The sequence below is a fragment of the Musa acuminata genome, chromosome BXJ1-3, assembly GCF_036884655.1.
Source record: "Musa acuminata AAA Group cultivar baxijiao chromosome BXJ1-3, Cavendish_Baxijiao_AAA, whole genome shotgun sequence".
Classification (NCBI taxonomy): Eukaryota; Viridiplantae; Streptophyta; class Magnoliopsida; order Zingiberales; family Musaceae; genus Musa; species Musa acuminata.
The window spans coordinates 319,933-341,612 of NC_088329.1; the positions used below are offsets into that span (position 1 = coordinate 319,933).

The window sequence follows — 21,680 nt, forward strand, 5'->3', positions numbered from 1 at the left end:
TTGACATAGTGAATTAGATATTTAATTTCACAAAATATATTTTTTTATTCACATCGTAGAATTGTTTAATATTATAACTAATGCGGAAGTCTTTTTGTTTTGTTTTGTTTTTTTTTTTTGCATGTTTTATCAGCTCCTCATTAGAAATCAAATTTTCTATTACTTTTGTAAAAAATATTTTAATTTTTTTCTATAGGCATTTATAGTTAATGGTGAGAAATCAAAACATTGGAGGGGGAATGAATCATCCATACACATTAGATTGATTGGTCTGTGGCTGTCCTTTTCTTGTCCCTATGCTACGAATCTGCATGCTACAATTCCCACTCTCACATTTTAATCATGTCCCAACTTCACATGTCCTATTCCTCGAGAAGCTATATAAAATAATGAGAAACATAAAAGAAATGGAGACACATTTCATCCTTTACTAGTCTTCACAATCTCGCTTGCTTTATCTCTTTCATATATATATATATATATATATATATATATATATATCTCTCTCTCTCTCTCTCTCTCGATCCGGACGTTGATCCGACCCGGATCCGAAGGTAGTCCGGGCAGAGAAAATGAACCCGTTTAGCTTTCTATATACCAAACGTTACTCGACGCGATGAACAAAGCTCTGCCTGACTCCTTCGACTGCAAGCTGCACCAGCGGTGACCGCACTCTGACACGCCCTGTTGGTACAGAGGTCGGATCACCGCCGTGGTCTCATTAACCTTTGGATCGACGACAGTGCCTCCGTCATGGAGTCCTTCCTCTCCCCCTTCCCCGCCCCCCGCTGGCCGCCGCCGCCGCTAGCCCACTCCGCTTCCTCTTCCTTCTCCTCCTCCTCCCGGTCCACTGTCACTTCCTTTGCCCCGCCGTCCCTCAACCCTGAGACGCTCCAGCAGCGTCTTAATGCCCTCATCGAGGGCGGCCCCGAGAATTGGACCTACGCTATCTTCTGGCAGTCCTCCCCTGCCGGTGGAGCCGCTGCCCTCAGCTGGGGCGACGGCTACTACAAGGGCTGCGAGGAGGACAAGCGGAAGCCGGCCAGCGTCGGCGCGTCGTCGACGGCGGAGCAGGAGCACCGCAAGCGCGTGCTCCGAGAGCTCAACGCCCTCATCTCCGGCGCCGGCGGCGAGGACGCGGCCGACGAGGAAGTCAGCGATACCGAGTGGTTCTTCCTCGTGTCGATGACCCAGACATTCGCCCCCGGCGCCGGACTCCCGGGCCAGGTCCTCCTCTCCGGCGAGACGGTGTGGGTCGCCGGGGAGGACCGGCTGGCGGCGGCGCCGTGCGAGCGGGCGCACCAGGCGTGGGCGTTCGGCCTGCGGACGATGGCCTGCGTCCCCATGGGGAGCGGCGTCGTCGAGCTCGGCTCCACGCAGGACATCTTCCAGAACTCGGAGATCTTAAGCAAGGTCAGGCTGCTCTTCGGCCGCGGCGGCGGCGGCCCCGCCACCGGATCCTTGCCTCCGCCACCGGAGCAGGGGTTGGTGGATCCCTGCATGCTTTGGATATCGGAACCTTCCGCGCCGACGCCCCCTTCCCATCCCGACAAACGCAGCTCCAGTTGCCTCACCGAAGACCCGAGCTCGATTCGTGTGCATTACAGCCTCAATTTGACCGGTGAGGGCGATGCCGGCGACGCCCTCTATGTGGAGACGAACAAGTCCACGTCGAGGGGGAGCGATGACGGGGGCTTCCTGCCCTCGTCCACGGCTGTGGCGGCCACAGCACCGAAGCCCGAGGGCGGGGGGCTCGATTCGGATCACTCGGACTTGGAGGGCTCGGCCCGGGAGGCGACGAGCAGCGCCACGTTGGAGCGGGAGAAGAGGCCCAAGAAACGTGGCCGGAAGCCGGCCAACGGCCGCGAGGTGCCGATCGACCACGTGGAGGCGGAGCGACAGCGCCGGGAGAAGCTGAACCAACGGTTCTACGCGCTCCGCTCTGTCGTGCCCAACGTGTCGAAGATGGACAAGGCCTCCCTCCTCGCCGACGCCATCGCCTACATCAACGAGCTGCACACCAAGGTGGGAACCATGGAGTCGGAAAAACGAAGGCTTCGTTCCGAGCTCAGCGCCCTCAAGGAGGCGAAGGCGAAGGCGACGGCGAACGAGTGGACGACATCAGAGACCGGCACGAGCGGGGAGGGGGAGGGGGAGGTGGAGGTGGAGGTGAAGCTGCTGGGTCGGGAGGCGATGATAAGGGTGCAATGCGAGAGGAGGGCACACCCGGCGGCGAGGCTGATGGTGGCGCTGAGGGAGCTGGAGCTGGAGGTGTACTACGCCAACGTGACGGTGGTGAAGGAGCTGATGATACAGCAGGCAACGGTGAAGATGGGGAGCCGGATCTACAACCAGGAGCAGCTCACCGCCGCGCTGTTTGCCCGAGTGGCATAGCCTTTTTCTCCACATCCTGACTATCCGTAACTAGTCGTCGTCGTCGTTGTCGTCGTCTACAATTTGGTGCAGCGTCTGCTCGAGAGTTTCCTAAGGTGGTGGGTGTACAACAAAACATATGGATCGATCGTGTTTCCATGAATCAGCTACAAAAATGTCACTCTAGTTTTAGCCATTAGTAGTAGTTCAGCTGTAACTCTGCACTCTATGATTCATTCATCTCATCTCAAACTCTCACTCTCACGCTAGTTTTAGCCATTAGTAGTAGTAGTTCAGCTGGAACTCTGCACTCTACGATACCTTTTTTTGTCTTTTTAAAGTGGATCTCATCAAAAACTCAACTCAGATACCTCACCAAATGACCGTCACATCTACTCAGAGAAAGCTTTCAAAAGTTGCATCTTCACTGAAAGATGATTGATTGGGTTATGGGCGACGCAGAACTGTGTTTGGTTGCAAATGGAAGAGAGCAGCAGCAGTAAGGACACCAAGCAAGCTTGTCGGCAACAGTTGGATCCAGCCAAACAGAGCAGAGCAGTATGGTATCGCTGTGGAATCGACGTTTCTGTTGTTTGTTCCAATCCCAAAGAACTGGAAGAACTGGAATTGGAACATCTCCGACTTACTTAGAAAACGAGAGAAGAACGAACATAAAATGATTATGAGAGAGTTTTCTTCTCACAAACTCTTCAAATCTTACTTCACAACTACTACTGTTGATAGTATTTGCTTTCCAACTTCCCTACTGTTGATAGTATCAAGCTCCTCCTCCTCCTTGGTGCTCCCAAACCAAAACTCTCTCTTCTTCCTCCTCCCTTCTCGACTATCATCGTTAGAATTTTGAATTATTAATTTTGATGTTAATTTTTTTTTTCCTATAATTTTGAGTTCAATCTTCTTTTCTTTTATTTTATTATTTTATTATTAGATTCAAACAATTTAGTGCTTTAATATTTTGTAGATGGTTAAATGAATCCAATTTGATTTCTAATTTGAATATGATATTTTTATCTTTATTTATTTTAATAATCTTAATTGCATATTTGTTATTATTATTTTTATATTGAGGTGCGTCTCGTTTCACTTGGACAAGCGAGCGAGCGCTCCACGCCTAAAACATGTTTTGAAAACCTTGATGCCTTTCGAGGTATAGCGCATTTGACAATATTGATAAGATACATTACATAATACTATTGAGATGATTATTACTATCGATACTATTACTTAATATACATTATTCACAAATTAATGCTCTCTTATTCCTTTTTATTCATTCTCTAAGTATGGTATGGTAAACAATCAATCAAGACTCATATAAATGATATATATATATATATATATTATTTCTTCACTATATTATCAATTGTTATCCTTGAATTCCTCCTCTCCTCCCTCCCCCCACAGGATAATTGTGCTAAGTTTATTCAAATTGAATAAGATGATATTTTAATCAAGGCAGTAGTTACTTGTTGTGCCTCATACACATATTTTGTGACCAATGGGGCTCCTCAAGCGGGTCATGAATGAATGGCCCCTTTTAGATGAGATTCAGTATCATGTCATTTTCAACATCCTCCTCCACTTATTATACACTCCTCCAAGTGTTTGTTGTACATCACAGTGAGTTGCATTTGGGTATAGGGCCTGACCTCATAATAATAGTTTGCTAAAAATAAAATTGGTTAATATAATTGCTAAGAGCTATTTCTAAAAAATAAAAAAGCAACTCAATCACTAAGCTATTTTAACATTAAAAAAAAAAAGAAAGTTTGCAAAAGATTATCCCCTTCAGCAGAAAACATCATCAAGTCCATATATTTGCTTCTTTAATCTCTTCTTAGAAATATTAAATTTGAAGACAAAAAACACTTGTAATTCAAATCACGGGGAGGATTTTGAATATACCTTATCTATGACTGACTTCAATGGTATGCTTCGCATGAATTATCATTCTTGCCTCAAGTCACTAATATCCACTTCCTACTAAAATAAAAATAGGCTTGGATCATCAGGAGATGGTCCATAAGTTCAGATTTGCAATGAAACACGTTGCACAACGAAGAACCCAAAGAACACAAACAATAATGAATACTTCAAATATGATTTATTTTGATAGCTAGTTTCTGAAATTGAAGTTCACAACGAAACGATCTCAAAAAGTATGGTAGACAGCAACAAAGAAATAGAGAGACAGAAAAGAATTTTCTGTCATGTCAACAAGATTTTGGAGCTACTCATCCGTGAGAATGCTTCCATCCAACAATTGAAGTTTCAATCAATACTGTCAACATCTTCTGAACAGCCAAACCTAAGACATGGAATACGTAGACCTTCATTTAATTGCCAAACCCAATGTAGCGGAAGGTGCTGGGTGCTAAAAGGCACCAAGGTGTCAAAAACGGATACTCGAGCGAAGCGAGACACTCCCCAATATTAAAATTATAAAAAAATATAATTACAAAAAAAAATATGATCAAGAAAATAAAAATGAGATAAGACATTAGCCTCATACAATTTCATATCTCAAATGTCTCCAACAAAACACCAAATTACATTTAAAGCACCAAAATGTTAGCAGTGACAAGACCATTTTTTTTAAACATTTCATAGGCTATATTGCTAAAAACCTAACTATTATTAACAACGATTAACATTTACGGCAGAGGAACGAACGACGGTGTAGGGTTTCTCTTTTGCTCGCAAAAAGGGATCGAGCACAGGGGAAGTAGGAGACTTCAGTTGGTTCGGTTAAACCAACTTAAATCGATTGAACCAGGTGAGCTGAACCCAAACTTCAATTGGCTTAGGCGCATGCATGCGCCTAAGCTCAAGCACGGGCTCGATTTGCGTCCGTTCAAATCACTAAGCTCAAGCACGGGCTCGATTTGCGTCCGTTCAAATCATTAAGCTCAAGCACGGGCTCGATTTGCGTCCGTTCAAATCACCTCACCCGAACCATCTTCGATGCATGCGCCTAAGCTCAAGCACGGGCTCGATTTGCGTCCGTTCAAATCACTAAGCTCAAGCACGGGCTCGATTTGCGTCCGTTCAAATCATTAAGCTCAAGCACGGGCTCGATTTGCGTCCGTTCAAATCACCTCACCCGAACCATCTTCGATGCATGCGCCTAAGCTCAAGCACGGGCTCGATTTGCGTCCGTTCAAATCACTAAGCTCAAGCACGGGCTCGATTTGCGTCCGTTCAAATCACCTCACCTGAACCATCTTCGATGCATGCGCCTAAGCTCAAGCACGGGCTCGATTTGCGTCCGTTCAAATCACCTCACCTGAATCATCTTCGAGCGCTCTTTTTCAAATCGATTGAACCAGGTGAGCTGAACCCCAACTTCAATTGGCTTAGGCGCACGCCTAGGCTCAAGCACGGGCTCGATTCGCGTCCATTCAAATCACCTCACCTGGACCATCTTCGAGCGCTCTTTTTCAAAACGCTTGAGTGCCTTTTCAGAACACTGAGTGAACCACAAAACAACTATCAAGATATCAAAGCAGAGTCATCGATCAAATAATATCTTTCAAAACCTAAACCAAGGTTTATGGCCAAAGGGTTTCGTAACATCTCCATTAGCTCGATGCGGCAGTACCATAGAGCTATCAAGGATGCAGGGGAGGTTATCAAAGCAAATCTATACAATCGTTATCATATTCTCTTATTCTTATTGAATCATGGCATGTCAATGCAACGTACCATGCCAACTGCCAGCGATATTACGTAAATGAACTTTCATTGAATTAGATATTCTAAAAAAAAAAAAAAAAATCTGATCTTCAAAGAAATCTACGCAACATGAATCTACAACTGTTGAATGTAATGTGGCACAATGGTGCCAAATAAGTGGCCTCGAGATGATAGCAGAAACTGTAAGCAGTAACATGTGTGTGAAAACTAGGTCGTCACGCTGAAACATAATCTGTTTCCACAAATTAGCCCATTTGCACCCGGTCGAAGCTTAGGTGACAAATTAAGGATATGCCGTAGGAGAAGGAAAGGATGCGAGTTCCTCCTTGCTAACCTATGAAGCTCACCCCAAACTTGGAACCTTGCACGGCTTTCCAAATCCGAGGTCACCAAAGACTCTTGATTTTTCGACTCGAAAGATCAATGCGGTGAGCGATTCCTACCAGAAAATGGTTCCTTTACACCTATGTAGAAGTTTCGACTAGATTAGCAACTCTTAGGCTGTTGAATTCAAACTACTTCGTTATCCCCAAGACATCGCCAAGAAGGCAGATGGATGCAAGAAATCCATCATCCAAATGCAAACTTGAAGGAGTAAGGCCCGGAGTCGAGTCGACGATTACTCTGGTAACCGAGAAGGGGGGAAAAGAAATCAAAGCAAAAGGAGGCGGAGCTAAAAGAGGCTTACGCAGGGAGAAATTGTTGTGTCGTCGCCGTTGCTCGCCAGGCCCCATGAGACGGGTGGGGTTAGTCGATGGGTCGTCGTCGACCATCTCGTACGTCTTGCTGACGAACGGCTCGAGTGAGCGGTGGCGGCGGAAGCCGTCGTTCGCCGCATCGATTCTTCCGCCGAGATCAGAGGAGCTCCGATCGAAGCGAAGAAGGGTGGGGACGGGGATTAGGGACCGTCGGATAGCGCCGCCCAAGAAGTAATATTTTATATTTTAAATATAAATATTAAAAAAGGTATTTTAAGCATTTTTATTTTTATTTTTTTTAAAATTTTTTAATATTATATTTTTTATAAAAATCTCACGAATTAGATATATATAAACCAACTTAGTTGATAAAAGCTTTAGTCCTCCTATCTTCATTATTTATTTTATTTATTTATTTATTTATTTATTTATTTATTTTATTTATTTATTTATTTATAAAAAAAAAAAATATTGACTTGGTAGTGACGTGATAGTGGAGCTGTTGGGTGATTTGGTTTGATGAAGTAGTAGTATGTTCTTTACGTCTCATGGATGGATGGATGGATGGATGGATGGGTTTATTTCCCACTTGGCATCGAGGAAAAAGTAAAAGAAGAGAGACAACCGCATTAATTCAATGCTTATCCACTTCACATCACAGCTACGATGGGGCCACCCAATTATTAATGGGGTGCTGCTTTCCTTAATTCTTTTCTTCTTCCTTGAATTCACATGCAAGATTTTGTCACACAATAACCTTAATCATTCTTTAAAATGGTAAGTATATGTGACATTAAATATAAATTTCCAAAAAATATCAACTAATCCCTATGATAAATAGATAAGAATTCCATTGAAATGAGTTAGAAGGATCAACTGAGTTACAATCTCGATTGACAATATATTTATTTTTTAATTAATTCATTAAAATCACATCATTTCTTCTTCTTTCTCTTCCTTGTTATTATCGTATCGAAATGGAAATGACACACCTTCTCAATAACAACAACAACAACAACAACAACAACAACAACAACAACAACAACAACAACAACAACAACAACAACAACAACAACAACAACAACAACAACAACAACAACAACAACAACAACAACAACAACAACAACAACAACAACAACAACAACAACAACAACAACAACAACAACAACAACAACAACAACAACAACAACAACAACAACAACAACAACAACAACGACAGACACTAGCAAAAACAAAGAGAAGCTTAGGAGCACACATTTGTTGTTGCGTCTACTCTTCTCAAACTCAACAAGGCATTTCCATATCCTACCATCGAGTGACAGCCACCCACCGATTCGATGAGGCTTTAGTAACGAGATGGATGTTAACACAGGTTGGAGGACTTGTCAATCGGCATTGATAAGGTACACACAAGTAGGAAGCATTGGCATGGCATGGCATGGCATGGATAGCTAAGTTTTGAGGAAAACCCTCGTTTTCCACCTTCCGCTTGTTGACCGACCCCCCTTAATTATTTGACGCTTTTATGTCATATCCAATCCGATGATCCTCATCTCCCCCCACCCACAACTATTTGACGCTGATCGATCGCACTCCCAAACACACATACCATACCACAATGGTCACGAGGACAAGACATCACCTCCAAATATTTGCTTGTGTCTCCAAATCTTCCTATCCAACTGTTCATACGTTGCACACATGAATTAGATATCATCGGTTGAATCAGTGAGGCAACTATTCGAGTAGCAGCAAGATTAATAATAATTATAAGCCCATCGATTCTATGAAACATATAAAAAAAAAGTATGCCTGCTTTGTGAGAAAGAAAGATTTATGTGCTGAGCTATTTGCTTGCAGGGTCCTTCGTCTCCCTTGTGGATCCCTCCCCCCCTCCCCATCTGACCTCATGTTTGGATACATCATGCATTATTGGAATCTAGGGATCCGCTGAAGAGGGAAGAGGAATAGACTTTGGCTAACCCAATCTTTTAGATGCTCCTTAAGTCACCGCATTCATGGAATACAACTATCTTACCTTCCAATCTAAAGAGCTTGTTTCCGAGTGTAATAAAAGGTTTAAACATAGCTTGCTGTCGTCGGTATGGTGTTTGAGGTAAAGAGACACCCGATAAATAGTACAACCAAGGGTGGGTCGATGCATAAGAAGGTATTTTATCTAAATATAGAGATATTATTTGTGTAATTCAAACCTTGGATCTTCCGGATAGCAAAACACAAGTACCAAAATCTGTGTTCGCTCACTGCATAATATTCCACCATCAAGAACAAAGACTTCCGTGCGTTGACGCACAAAATGCGACATGTTCGATGTGCCCATGCATGGGGAACAACATAAATTTCTTCGATATGATGCACCATCTAATATGGATGACCGACCGGCCCTGCTCGCATTAGGTATGAGCTGCAGGTTTCACCACATCCTTCTCATGGAGCTTGGGACCTCCAAAAGTGTCCTCAGATTGTGCTACAGCACACTGATGGCACAACGTGATGGCAATTCTGCAGCTACAAATCATGTGTTGTGCTCAAACATCTCATGGCATTTTTGGCCTCCAGCAGTTTCCTCGAAGCGAAGAACCTTAATGACAGAAAGCAACCGGTGCATGTTGGAATGGTTAGGGTGTCATTTTCCTGAGCTGAAGGTGTTAATTCATGTAGGTTTACCCAGATCTATCCGGATTCTGCAAAGTACATCTGGGTTACAACATTGTCTTCAGATACCTGACTGATTTCTCAGCTTCATCGACCGTAAGTTGTGTTTCGAACAGGAGAAATTTACTCGAATATCTTTCTTTCTTTCTTTCTTTCTTTCGGTACTATGAGAATCATCTCAGCAGCATTCAGACAGATCAAACCTACCTATCTGGCATTAATTCTTTAGCATGAGAACATACCACAGATGAGAGACCAAGATAGAGCCTACAAAACAGAGTGATTAGATTAGGTTGCCAGATTCATCCAAGGACCAGTTTAAATCTCTGGAATTTGATATAAATGTCACCCAGCGTAAAAGATAGCTGAGGGTACATAAAAAAAGTGCAGCAGATGCTGGAAAGCTTCGAGGAGACTTGCAAAGTTGTCGAATAATTTTGAAAGCTATTTTTTTTACTCTCTCTAAATTTTTTTACATCGTCTTTAATGTGTTGATAATTTATTTGAAAGAATAATTCACTATCAGAGTCTCCTTGTTCTTTGCTGAATTTTTTTTTGCATCAAGTTGGTCCAATACTTGTTGGAATAGTTCCAATGCTTGTTGGACCATTTCGTTATCCCAAATTAACAGATCATTCTCTATCAAAGAAAATGTTCCTTTTTTTCTTTCTTTGTTTGTTTGCATATTTGTTTCTCCCATATATTATGAAATGATAAGAAGAAGAAGAAGAAGAAGAAGAAGAAGAAGAAGAAGAAGAAGAAAAGAGATTGTAGATAGATCAAAAGGATTGCCTTTTGTTATGTGGGGGGAGGGATATGACAACCTTTAACTTTGTGTTCTCTCCATTAATGCTTATGGCAGCAAGGAAATGATGTGAAGCAAAGCCATGAGATTATTCTGTAGACTTGAAAGGGTCAAACCCACAACTGAGTGGGAGAAATAGTACAGATGCCACCAAGCCTACTCTTCAACTTCCATAAGAACCTTGTACAAAATATTCCTTCTCAACTCAGAGATTGCCTAACCCAACAGGTTTCAGGGAATCAAAACTTTTTCCAGTTTTTCCTCTCTTTCTCTCTCTCTCTCTCTCTCTCTCTCTCTCTCTCTCTCTCTCTCTCTCTCTCATGTTCATGCAGCTTTTCAAGTGTCATTTTCTTCCACAGCATTCCAAAACAGCCTGAGAAATCGACCTGTGTCACCCCACACAATGTTTACCCTCCATGTTCACTTTATATGCACTTCTTGTACAGACACCATGTTGCCACTACATCCACTGTCACTACCACATATACATATACACATACCCTACACTCTCATCATTTCACACAGATTTAGCTTGTAGTACATCTCTCTCTCTCTCTCTCTCGCATAACATTAATCACGGAAAGAGGTAGGGCTCCGACGGGAGAGAGACTGGAAGAAACTTAAGGAGAAAAAGAAGAAGAAGAAGAAGAATCAGGAAGGGGAGAAGAGCTCAGACAGGAAAGAGATTTGTAGTAACTTGAAAAAGAGGAGCAGGAGGAGGAGGAGAAGAAGAAATCTGGATGATCAAATGGAGCTGTTTTCAGCACATCTAGACTTATCACTTCAGATCAGCCCCCCAAACACCACACCATCAGGCTGGAGAAAGCCAGATGAGAAGATGGAATTAGGGTTCTGGAGGAGAACCTTGGACTCCACCACCACAACCAACAACAACGTCACCGCATCCGCAGCCAGCTCTGCCGCCGCCTTCAAGCTCTCGTCGGTGAACCCGGGTGTCACGGACTCCACGACCACAAGCGATGACATCTTACACCACCCCCAACCCCGCCACTACCTCCCCCTACTTCCCGAGGGGTATCACGAAGATCACATCTCGCTGAAGCCCATACGAGGCATCCCAATCTACCAACACCCACCTTCCTTTCCTCTACTCTCCCCTCACCAGCTGCAGCCCAGCCAAGACTTGCCGAGACCAAGGTATTTGCCGACGAGGTTCGCCGCCAGAAGGACGACGAGAGCGCCGAGGATGCGGTGGACTACCACACTCCATGCCCGCTTCGTCCATGCCGTAGAGCTGTTGGGAGGCCATGAGAGTATGCTCACTTCCCCTCATTCACACCTTTCAGCTGTAGAGATTATTCAGATGGATGGCGAGATCGATCTTACCTTTTCTGTTCTGACTTGTTGGAGTTCAGGGGCTACGCCCAAGTCTGTTCTAGAGCTCATGGATGTCAAAGATCTTACCTTGGCGCATGTCAAATCTCACTTGCAGGTTAGAGGAAACCCTATAAATATGGGCATCTAAAGTAAGATTAATGATGATCTTTCACTTGCATCTCCTTTTCCTTGCAAATATTTCCTTCCTTTTTGTTTCTTCTGCAACAACAACAACCCAAGGAAATTTCTCCATCTTTTTAGCCTTTATTCCATTAATTACTGGTGTACTCTCTCTCTCTCTCTCTCTCTCTCTCTCTCTCTCTCTCTCCGGCAGCTTTTGCACCGTAATAAAAAGGGACGAGAGCAGTGCAGGAAAAATACTCTAATAAGTTGCAACCATGCTTTAGGGAAAGCAAAGATGAAGGACAGTGTTGTGCATGTTATTTCAGATCTTTCCCACCCTGCAGCTACAAAAAATCTTTAAATGGATAGGGGAGTTCATCTATGTCTATATACAAGTAGATGCTGCTTAAAACAAAATGATATATGCTTTTTGGATATGATAACTGTGTTGTATGATTGTAGATGTATCGGACTGTGAAGAACACCGATAGACCGGCAGCTTCATCAGGTTGAGAGAAGAATTCGTTTCCCACATTTCCTGCCTGTAAGGCTTGCGAGTTAGTCTCCTTTTACAGTGGATTTGACTGCTTGTTCCAGGCCAATCAGATGGGTTTGCAAATGGTTCTGCCGAGGAGAATTCCGAAGAAAACCTGGTAGGCGTTCACAATCACCATGGATCAGAATCATCAGCCGCGCATCATGGAGCCAATCTATGGAGCAGCAATTCCTCAAGGTAACAATCATCCACTTTTGCTAAGTACAATGGATGCATTTAGGTTATGCACTGTCAAAATCTTGTTGTTCTAAATGATCATCAGATGATCATATTTGCCATATATGGCTCAGCCTAATCAGTGCTGAGCTGAAGAAGCATGAAACGGAAGGACGTATATGTTCCAGGAAGATTTGATAATGCACAAACATCAATGTTTTAACCCATCTGAAGTGGCTTGCTGTGGATCTGTATACCTACATAAAACTATACCCTAAAGAAGTTTATTTATTTTTCTTCTTTGAAACAAAAAAAGTTAATGAGCCAAACAAAAAAGAAAGCATGTGAAGAATGAAAAACCTACTTAACAACAAGAGATCAAACAATATGATGTGATGTCCTGACCTACTGAAATATGTTCTAGGCTTATTATATCTAAAGTATTGCCACACTGAAGCAGCTACAATTTGATGTCAGACTACCAAGAAACCAGTGCTTTCTTTTGGATGTTCAAGCTATCTGTGGTTTGGTAAAACACATAAGTTTAGATGTACCATGTCAGAAACATAAAATACTTTTGTGGGATCTTCCTCCTACATTTTCTTTTTTGTCTTTCTTACTAATCACTTGAACATATGTTGCTGATCACAGACAGAGAGTAGATACTAATTGTTAACCTTTCCTCTCTTCCCACTACCATCCTGTCAAGGATTTAGACATCCATGATCAATCATTCTATGATCCCTCAAAAGAATAGTAAAGAGGCTTATTCTCTCCCCTCCTTGTTGTAGACCCAATCTCTTCTGAAAAATCTGTTCTAAAAGGACATTTCTGGGATCTCCGAGGCTCCCAAAGTGAGGCACGTATTCATTGTGTCTGAGATTTTGTGTGCAAAAGCTAGCTTTTTGAAACTTCTTTGCAGCTTCTTTTTCGGACTAATGACTCATACAATCATGTTAACTTTATCCAAAATAAATCGGTCTTAAAACTCAGACAAAAAAAGGGAACTCCATCAGCATACGCTTGTAGTAAGTAGTCCATGGTTTCATTTGCTGACGGATTGAGCTTTATGCATCAGGGGAAGCTTGTATAATAATCGCAAACTAAGTGATTCCACTACAGCTTGCATGCGGTCCTGGAAGGTATCCAAAACAATCCCTTCACTCGATCTTATATTGTAATACTTTTTTACCGCATCTGTCATCGTTAAAGTGTCCTAAAACTGTTTATTTTCGTGTGAGGAAAAATATATACATCTCGATACTTGTATCTCCATTTTTATGAACACGAGACAGATCCTTGTCTTTCTTTTTGCAGCAGGAGACGCAACCGATAAGCTCTGAAATGTTTACGGAAATTAACTCATCATGCCCAAACGATCCAAATCTCGAGATCTCATTGGGCAGATATCATTGACACCACCCACTTCTTTCGTAAGATGACTTTGTTCAGCTACAGCAAGTATCAGTTAAAGAGAAAGAAAAAGGTAAAGGAGACAATTGATTAGAGGGCAAGACAAAATAATGTGTGTATGGATTCATATATCTGTAAGCAAAACTAAGATGGTGTTCCATAAATATATATATAAATATATATATAGTGTTGTTATGTTGACATGTGAGTGTATGAATTCATATATTTGTAAGCAAAACTAAGATTGTGTTGTTGAAAAATATATACAGCGTTCTGTTGGATGGAAGCCCAAGCAAAGATGATATGAACATTGATCATTATATATATATATGTTAAACCTAGGATGTGCTTGAGTACCTCGAGCAAATCTCGCAATGTACCTGCAGAGACTCATGAAACAAACCATTGTCATCACAAGAAAATCCTCATAGAATCAATCATGTCGATACGAGTGTGTTTTTGATGTTCAACTTTATGCAAAATCAACAATGTTTTGTCATACAGCTGACTCCTTTATCATTCTATATTGTGTGTGAACAGTAACTTACGAAAGGTGTTGCCTAGTCCTGTGTGATCGGAATGTATCAATGTTTTGTTATTAGAGGATGAATTTTTCTTGACTCTTGGAACTTACTTTTAGTCTCAGTAAGCACATCAACACATGAAGAGATTAATGAAGGTGCAACACTTACTTGTACATGCAGCAGCATTTATAAAGCCTGTCACAGGCAGACTCAAACAACATGGGGTCGGAACTCCAAGTGTCAGAAAATTTAGATCGTAAAGCACAAAAAGTGAAATAGATCATTAGCATGATTGCAGGATGAGAATCGCTATACCTTTGACATCAAGCTGAGCTGCATCTCTGACGAGGCAAAGCAAGTTTAACACCTTAGTTATCCGTAGCACCGAGCCAAAGGGCATTAAACGTGAAATGAAGGGAATCATTGGAAGAATGGTGAAGCCATTTCTTGATGTGCTTTTGATCTTACTTACTTGTTGTGTGCTTCCCTGAGAATGCGATACATGTCCCGTGTAAGAACAATCCGGAACTATTGTTTACTCGGGCGAGGAGAAAGTTTAAGCTCCTCTTCTTGTTCCCTTTTAGCAGATGGATCATGGATGGTAAAAGAGCTCTTTTCAGGTGTAATAATACCAGAGCGAGCATCTTTCTTCCCCACCCATCTCTATCTCTACTTTTCTGCAACACACACTCACTCACTCTCTCAATACTTTTGAACTCTCTTTACTATCTTTCACTTTTTGCTTTCTGAAACTGACTTTAACGCGATCAGAAGAGACCTTTTTCTCTTGTCCCAAAACCACAGCCAGCCCACCGATGGAAGCAGCTCACGAGATAATAAAGGAATGATTACCCTATCATGATCCCATCATCTCGTCCACAGTCCAACTCCCGACTTCTTTCTCTTCGTTCCTTCTCCCCCTCTTTCTTCGCTGGCAAAAGAAGAGAGAGAGAGAGACTCTTGGAGTTGATGCTTTGGGGAAGCGTCACCGGTCCTGTCCTGGAAAGGGACTGGCGGGACTGGCCCCTCTTGAAGTGACTCCTCCTGCATGCATTGTTTTCCCCGCTGCTCCTGACGACTTCACCTATTCCCCATGACTGCAATCACCCACTGTGCTCATTTACCGCGCCTGAACGTTTCTCCTTCGCAGAAGCTGCTCACATCTCTCTCTCTCTCTCTCTCTCTCTCTCTCTCTCTCTCTGTGAGTGGTGGGCCAGCGAAGGTCAGCAGCAGATGGTCACTTGGCCAACAGTGTTTCAGCATGGCAGCCTATCGTGGTGTAAGCCTGTCATCGCTGACTTGGTCATAGCCTTGGCGAGTCACAGAGGTCAATGGTTGATTCCTCATGTGCGTGAAATAAATATATATATATATATATATATATATATATATATATATATATTGCAATTTATAAATCAGTGGATTTCATATTTATTCTTTTAAAATTGAGCTTTAGATTATACAATCCTTTCAAAAGTTAAAACTGTAACCATTATTAACAACCTTTATTTCCATTTTTAATGCTATTTATTTTTTAATATTTCAAATCAGTGACTTTGCAATATTATTAAGATGGGAGAAATTTTTTGTCCCGAATGGAATTGTTTGGGATTATTGCAAACTTGAAAATTTCTTCCTACTTCAAATTTCTCCACTTAATTTATTTTAATTGTTATTAATTTATTGATGAGATTTTGTTAATTTACATTTACATTCTAAAAAAATATATTTCTTTTATTTTATTTTTAATTAAATCTGTCAAGTATAAATATATAGGAGGAAGAAAAGAAAACGTCAACAACAACCTCGAGTTCATCCATCTCATCGTCGTCTTCATCCTCTCTCTCTCTCTCTCTCTCTCTCTTTTCTTATTCCATGTTATAATGGCGACCACGTACTCCATCACCCTGCTGCACTTCGTCGTAGCCCAATCTCCTCCCCTCTTCTCTCTCTCTCTCTCTTCCATTATTATTGTCTCGTTCCTCGAGTCCAAAAGCTAGGCATTATGTTTCTCTTGCGCTGAGGTAGTGTCACTACCAAGTACTGTGGCCCGTAGTCTGATGATAAATGATATCGGATGGATCATCGGAACCTTCGCGCTTCTCCCGCTTGAGATCCCATCCATCGAGCATGAGTGATGATGAGCTCCACTTTCGATCCAAAGTGGTGTTTCTTTGTTAGCCTGCGTGTATTTGCAAATGAAAGAAGATTATATTACTCTGCCATCGAAATGTAACCTTTGCCAAATAGATTCGAACATATCAAAATATTTAATTATGAGGATTAATGTAATATTTTAGAAATAATCAGAGGAGAGAGATGAGATAAAGCTAAAAAGAAGTTCCTTGATTCACAACTTACAAAAATAAGTCCGTCATCAAGTTTAATATAATTTAAAAAATAAAATAAAATTTCTCGATTCTTTTCCTCTATCCTTTTTGCTGAAGAATCTATTATTTATTTATTGATGCTGATCATCTTTTCAAAAAAATTTCCAATGGTATTGTATAAATATCCTATATTCCACATAGAAGACTTCAAACATCTAATTGTGATTATATTTCAAAAATATCATAAAGAATTATTTTTATTGCAAACAAGATGCACCAAATTAGACTTTGGGTCTCTAAAATGAATCTAATATGTCCCGACTTTCCTTGTTGCTGTCGAGCCTTTCTTGATCATAACATAGACATGTTTACCATCGAACACTTGATTCTAAGTTACCAAAATTACTTACGTGGGGCTTATGCCTGTTGGGTATAGATTCAACGTATTTGAGAGAGGTTTGAGACTTTCCAGGATGATATATAAACATTTAGATTGAGTTACGCTCGAAGCTCGATTACAGATTAACTTATACGATGGAATGAAATTGAAGTAATTTTATTTGTCTTTTTACACAAAAAATGAAATAAAATTAATTTTTAATATAATTTTACTTTTTTTTTTTTTTACATTGCATTAAACTGGATAAAAAAAATTACTCTTATGATTAATTTTAAATTATTATTATTATTGCCATTACAGAACTGCTTGTGGTCACCATACTGCCCTTGTCGCCGACAAGCGGTTACGGTTCTTCCACACCACCCTGTGGCCAATCTATCCTCGTGCAGGTCTCTTCCATCCACTGAACCCACTATCCCTTAAGATTTATCCCAGCTTGTAGCCATGTCTCGGCTGCACCCCCTGCAAACATGTCAGCAGCTTCTGCCTCAGCTGTTGCTGCTGCTACCTCCCCAATCAACCACACTCTCAGAGTCACATCGGTTCCACCTCCCTCCGCCACTCCACACCTCTTCGCTGCACAGGTGAGCTGCATGCTCTTCCGAGCTTTCCTGGCGATAAACTACGGATTGCACATGGAATTGTGAGCCCAAGTGACCCTTCTTCCTGTCGGTGCAGAAATCTGCTTTCCATGGCTCCTCGTTGTTGGAGCATAAGCGCAACTGCTCCTCGGCCGGGATGAAGAGTAACGGGGCTTTTGGAGGCAGACGAGGGCTTGTGGTTAGGGCAAAAACAGCGGGGGCATCCAAGAACATAGAGGTAGACGTCGACAAGCCCTTGGGGCTCACCTTGGGCCAGAAACCAGGCGGTGGAGTCGTCATTACTGTGAGATATCAATTCCTGACTCTGCCTACCTAGCTAGACAAGTACTTCTTCTTTTCTTCAACCTTGTTGAGAATAGTTGATAGTGCAGAGTTGTGTGAGATTGGGAACTTCGTTAATGCGCTATGATCGTCTGATCTAGAACATCGTTACGTTCTCGTAATCTTTAATTTCGATAGGAAAGCGAATCCAGGACTAGAAAACTGATAAAATGAGAGAACGAAGAATGAAATCGTAAAGGTAAAGAGAAAAAGCACATTCCAATTAGTATCACATGAAGTCTATTTATACACGGTGAAAGAGAAGATTTCTTTAACTGAGCAGCAGAGAGATTTCCTCGTGCAGAGCAATTGAGGAAATCTCTCTGTTATCAAAAACTACACTTGTAAGGCTTATTTATGGTATTGATGGTGCAGAGCTGTGTGAGATTGGGTATTTTATTAATGTGATGTGCTCATCTGATACCATATTGTTTTCATAATCTTTAATTTTGGTAGAAAGGCAAATCCAGCAGTGGAGAAAGTAGTGTAAAAATGCACCGTATAAAGCTTATTTATGGTTCTTAGAATCTTGTCATGAAAAAGTTGTGTGGATTCTTCATATTCTCTTTCAACCAAATGTGTTCATTTGGAATTTAAGCAGGAAAACCCTTACCACAAGAAAAGGATTGATATAAAATTAATCAAAGTGGTTGTTTAAGCTTTCCCCTTCCTTTTTTCTTTTGTAATTTTATGAATCGGATTTGTGGTGCTATGGGAAAAAAAAAAATTGAATTCTTCACATTGAGTATCCGTGTGAATTCTGTGTCGTGGAATCGATGATACACTCTCTATCTTCATCAACAGTGATGAATTTGTTCGTGCAAAAACCATAACAAGAATGTTGCAACCTATTATAGATCAAAACCATTATATTAATCTCATTAATTGCTGATGCCTATTGCAAACACCATATAAGTCCTATTGTTTACTAGTTATTCAAGAATTGGATTCTTCGAGTAATTATCCAACACACAACTCTGAGAAATATCCTACAGAAATTCGAATGACTCATTCTTTATTGTGCAAAAACGGTAAGCTCTTCTTGAAGTGTGAAGTTTTCACATTTAAGCAACACAACGTCAGAAGAAGTCTCATCTTGTTTAGGATTACACGTCTTTGGCTATGACAGGATTTGCCGCTGTTATCTTTCTTTTGGTCAGATTAAAAGAATAATTTCACTACCATATGCTTAAGGAAGTCAGGTAAACCGATCGTGCTTTCGTTTTTTCTATAATGAACTTTACAATAGAAGAGAAGAGGATAAGTCAGCAACTTTATAAGCCATACCTAACTAAGCATTTTCTCGACTTGGCTGATTGTATCTAACGTGATCCTGTTTTTAGGCGGTGGATTCTGGTGGAAATGCAGCAAAAGCAGGACTAAAAGCCGGCGATCAAGTCTTGTACACAAGCAGCTTTTTCGGCGATGAACTGTGGCCTGCTGACAAACTGGGATTTACTAAAACCGCAATCCAAGCAAAGCCAGACTCTGTTTATTTTGTAGTAAGCAGGTTATCATCTTCTGAATTCTTATGTTACAAGCCTTACAAAATTAGGAAGCAAGGAGAACACTAATCAGAGCCTTTTGTCCAATATTTTCTGTTTGGATGGAGGGGGAGGAGAAGTCAACTTGTATTTCGATGTTTTAAGCAGTTGGCTCATGCGATTAAAATTGTTTTTGCTTCCCCTAATTACTTTCATATAAGCAGAGATGAGAAGTACATGATCTATATGTTTAATTGGCATGAAAGACTCATCAGGGACAGATACATCTAGAGTGAACACAAGTATGCTAAGAATTAGTAATTTGCAAGTTATATTAGTTACTAATTAGGTTCATCAGAAAATAATCATTCTGCTACCTCATGCATTTCTTTTTCATTCTCACAGGGGCGCAGACGTAGACGTAAAACGATTAACTAAGAGGCCAGCTCCTCCTCGCTTTGGTCGAACCTTGACAGAATCACAAAAGGCAAGCTAATTGTTTCATCTCAGGCTATTGTCTTGTATTGAATCTTCAGATCTATTTATACCAAACTGCATCTTGCTATTCGTGTTCATCGAACTGCAGCTTTTCCTCTTTATAATTGTTGTATGCACCTTGTGCAGGCTAGAGCGACTCACATATGCCTTGACTGTGGCTTTATATACTTTCTACCGAAGCCTTTCGACGAGCAGGCAAGGATAATTGATTCTGATCTTCTCTCATTGTTGCAACATTGTAGTTGTCTATCGATCACTGTCATTAGCAAAGTGTCGAGAGCTTAATTCTCTAAGAGCAATTTTCGGAAAATTAGTAGAACTCACTACGGTCTAAGGAATGAAGCATCAGTGTTTGATAAATAACCAATAAGTCCCCATGTCATTTGAATGTAATTATAGAACAATCTACAATTAATTACACGGGAAGGTTGTTTTCTATTTGTGATTGTATCATTAAGAGTCCTTCACCTAACATCAAGTGTTTACTGCTTATGTAACTCACACTGAATTGAATATCAAATAAGAAAGAAGTTAGCCATGAAATCTATTGGTTAATATGACTAAAGACTATGCTTAGCAGGTTTTCGTAGATATAAGAATCTGATAAATGATGAATAAATGCAAGCTGTTGTATCAGAACTTTATTATGCCTTTGGAATCTTGCTAATTTCTTAATCTTGATAGGAGTTGCAAATTGCAATTCTCTTCCAATAATATCTTGAATAACAATGTCATCTATCCTAATGCACAATCCATATATTGAGAATCACATCACAGAAATCGAGTCAAATAGCTTATGACCCAAAATGTTTGATGAATACAAGTGAGGGGGAAAATAATGTCTTCATACAAGATTGTTTATCATTATCCAGTACAGGTGTTTTGTGTTTGATGAAGAATTTTATATAACAAGTTAAACATGCTTCTCGGTAACAAAACCAGCTTCTTTTGCAGCCTGATACCTACATTTGCCCGCAATGCAATGCACCGAAGAAGCGGTTCGTGCGGTACGATGTGGAGACCGGAAAACCTATCGGCGGCGGACTGCCACCCATTGGGGTGCTTGTTGGCCTAGCTGTTGGGGTCGCTGCAGTTGGCGCGCTGCTGGTCTATGGTCTTCAGTGATTGGTGATCTGAATATTGATGGTATCTGTTTGTGTGTGTGTGTGTGTGTGTGTGTGATTCTTATCTTGTGAAGCATCATCCCCGTTCCTCCTCACTCACTGTACTTATTCCATGCTCATCATGGAGTACTCGAAGAGATTGTTCTCTTGGACATCTGCAATAGTATCATTGATTGTTAAGGACATGAATGGCTTCCAGACTAACACCTACTCTCTTGTTGGAACCAGGAGCGAAGGAAGCATCATGGATTTACAGTCAAGAAGAAGAGCTACTTTTCGATAAATATGACAACACCTACGAGATGAGGATTTGGGAAAAAGAGAAATAAGAAATCAACATCATGCACAGGCACTGGACTGGGGCTTCCATCTTCTGTAAAAGGCTGTTTGAAATAAAACTAGTATGACAATGGACCAAATCATAAGGATATATATATATATATATATATATATACTTGGATTAGATTAGAAAATGGAGAAGCACGCAATCTGAGTCTCGATAAACATAATTGAGTGCCAAGTCTGATTCCCTCCATACATCA

At 41.2% G+C, this 21,680-nt stretch overlaps 3 protein-coding genes across 6 annotated transcripts; all 3 read left to right on the plus strand.

Annotated features, from left to right (window-relative positions):
• The first annotated feature begins 539 nt into the window (after positions 1-539).
• On the plus strand, positions 540-2,590 carry LOC135614367 (transcription factor MYC2-like). The gene has a single exon (XM_065111669.1). It carries the CDS (start codon positions 754-756, stop codon positions 2,392-2,394), a length of 1,641 nt encoding a protein of 546 aa, XP_064967741.1. The 5' UTR covers positions 540-753; the 3' UTR covers positions 2,395-2,590.
• Positions 2,591-10,781: 8,191 nt separating this feature from the next.
• LOC103977294 (probable transcription factor KAN2) lies at positions 10,782-14,056 on the plus strand. Of its 3 annotated transcripts, none has more exons than XM_009392771.3 (6): positions 10,782-11,543; positions 11,646-11,722; positions 12,193-12,238; positions 12,328-12,463; positions 13,521-13,584; positions 13,763-14,056. In XM_009392771.3, the coding sequence occupies exons 1-6, from the start codon at positions 11,018-11,020 to the stop codon at positions 13,856-13,858; spliced, it is 945 nt and encodes a 314-aa protein (XP_009391046.2). In that variant the 5' UTR covers positions 10,782-11,017; the 3' UTR covers positions 13,859-14,056. The 3 variants fall into 3 exon arrangements, with proteins under 3 accessions (XP_009391046.2, XP_009391047.2, XP_009391044.2); XM_009392772.3 differs by having other exon boundaries at positions 10,787-11,543; positions 12,337-12,463; positions 13,760-14,056; XM_009392769.3 differs by having other exon boundaries at positions 10,788-11,543; positions 13,760-14,056.
• A 3,450-nt stretch (positions 14,057-17,506) lies between these two features.
• LOC135614379 (uncharacterized) lies at positions 17,507-21,601 on the plus strand. Of its 2 annotated transcripts, XM_065111712.1 has the most exons (7): positions 17,507-17,693; positions 17,788-17,994; positions 19,376-19,542; positions 19,922-20,003; positions 20,141-20,209; positions 20,969-21,160; positions 21,367-21,601. In XM_065111712.1, the coding sequence occupies exons 1-6, from the start codon at positions 17,580-17,582 to the stop codon at positions 21,137-21,139; spliced, it is 810 nt and encodes a 269-aa protein (XP_064967784.1). In that variant the 5' UTR covers positions 17,507-17,579; the 3' UTR covers positions 21,140-21,160; positions 21,367-21,601. The 2 variants fall into 2 exon arrangements, with proteins under 2 accessions (XP_064967784.1, XP_064967777.1); XM_065111705.1 differs by lacking the exon at positions 21,367-21,601 and having other exon boundaries at positions 20,969-21,323.
• Positions 21,602-21,680: the final 79 nt, after the last annotated feature.

Excerpts from the sequence above, each read along its gene's own strand:
- LOC135614367 (XM_065111669.1), top strand. The coding sequence starts at position 754 with ATGGAGTCCTTCCTCTCCCCCTTCCCCGCCCCCCGCTGGCCGCCGCCG.
- LOC103977294 (XM_009392769.3), top strand. The coding sequence starts at position 11,018 with ATGGAGCTGTTTTCAGCACATCTAGACTTATCACTTCAGATCAGCCCC. Across the intron at positions 12,239-12,327 it reads TAGACCGGCAGCTTCATCAG|GCCAATCAGATGGGTTTGCA; the intron begins GTTGAGAGAAGA and ends TGCTTGTTCCAG. Across the intron at positions 12,464-13,520 it reads TGGAGCAGCAATTCCTCAAG|GGGAAGCTTGTATAATAATC; the intron begins GTAACAATCATC and ends TTTATGCATCAG.
- LOC135614379 (XM_065111712.1), top strand. The coding sequence starts at position 17,580 with ATGTCAGCAGCTTCTGCCTCAGCTGTTGCTGCTGCTACCTCCCCAATC. Across the intron at positions 17,995-19,375 it reads GCGGTGGAGTCGTCATTACT|GCGGTGGATTCTGGTGGAAA; the intron begins GTGAGATATCAA and ends TCCTGTTTTTAG. Across the intron at positions 20,004-20,140 it reads CCTTGACAGAATCACAAAAG|GCTAGAGCGACTCACATATG; the intron begins GCAAGCTAATTG and ends CACCTTGTGCAG.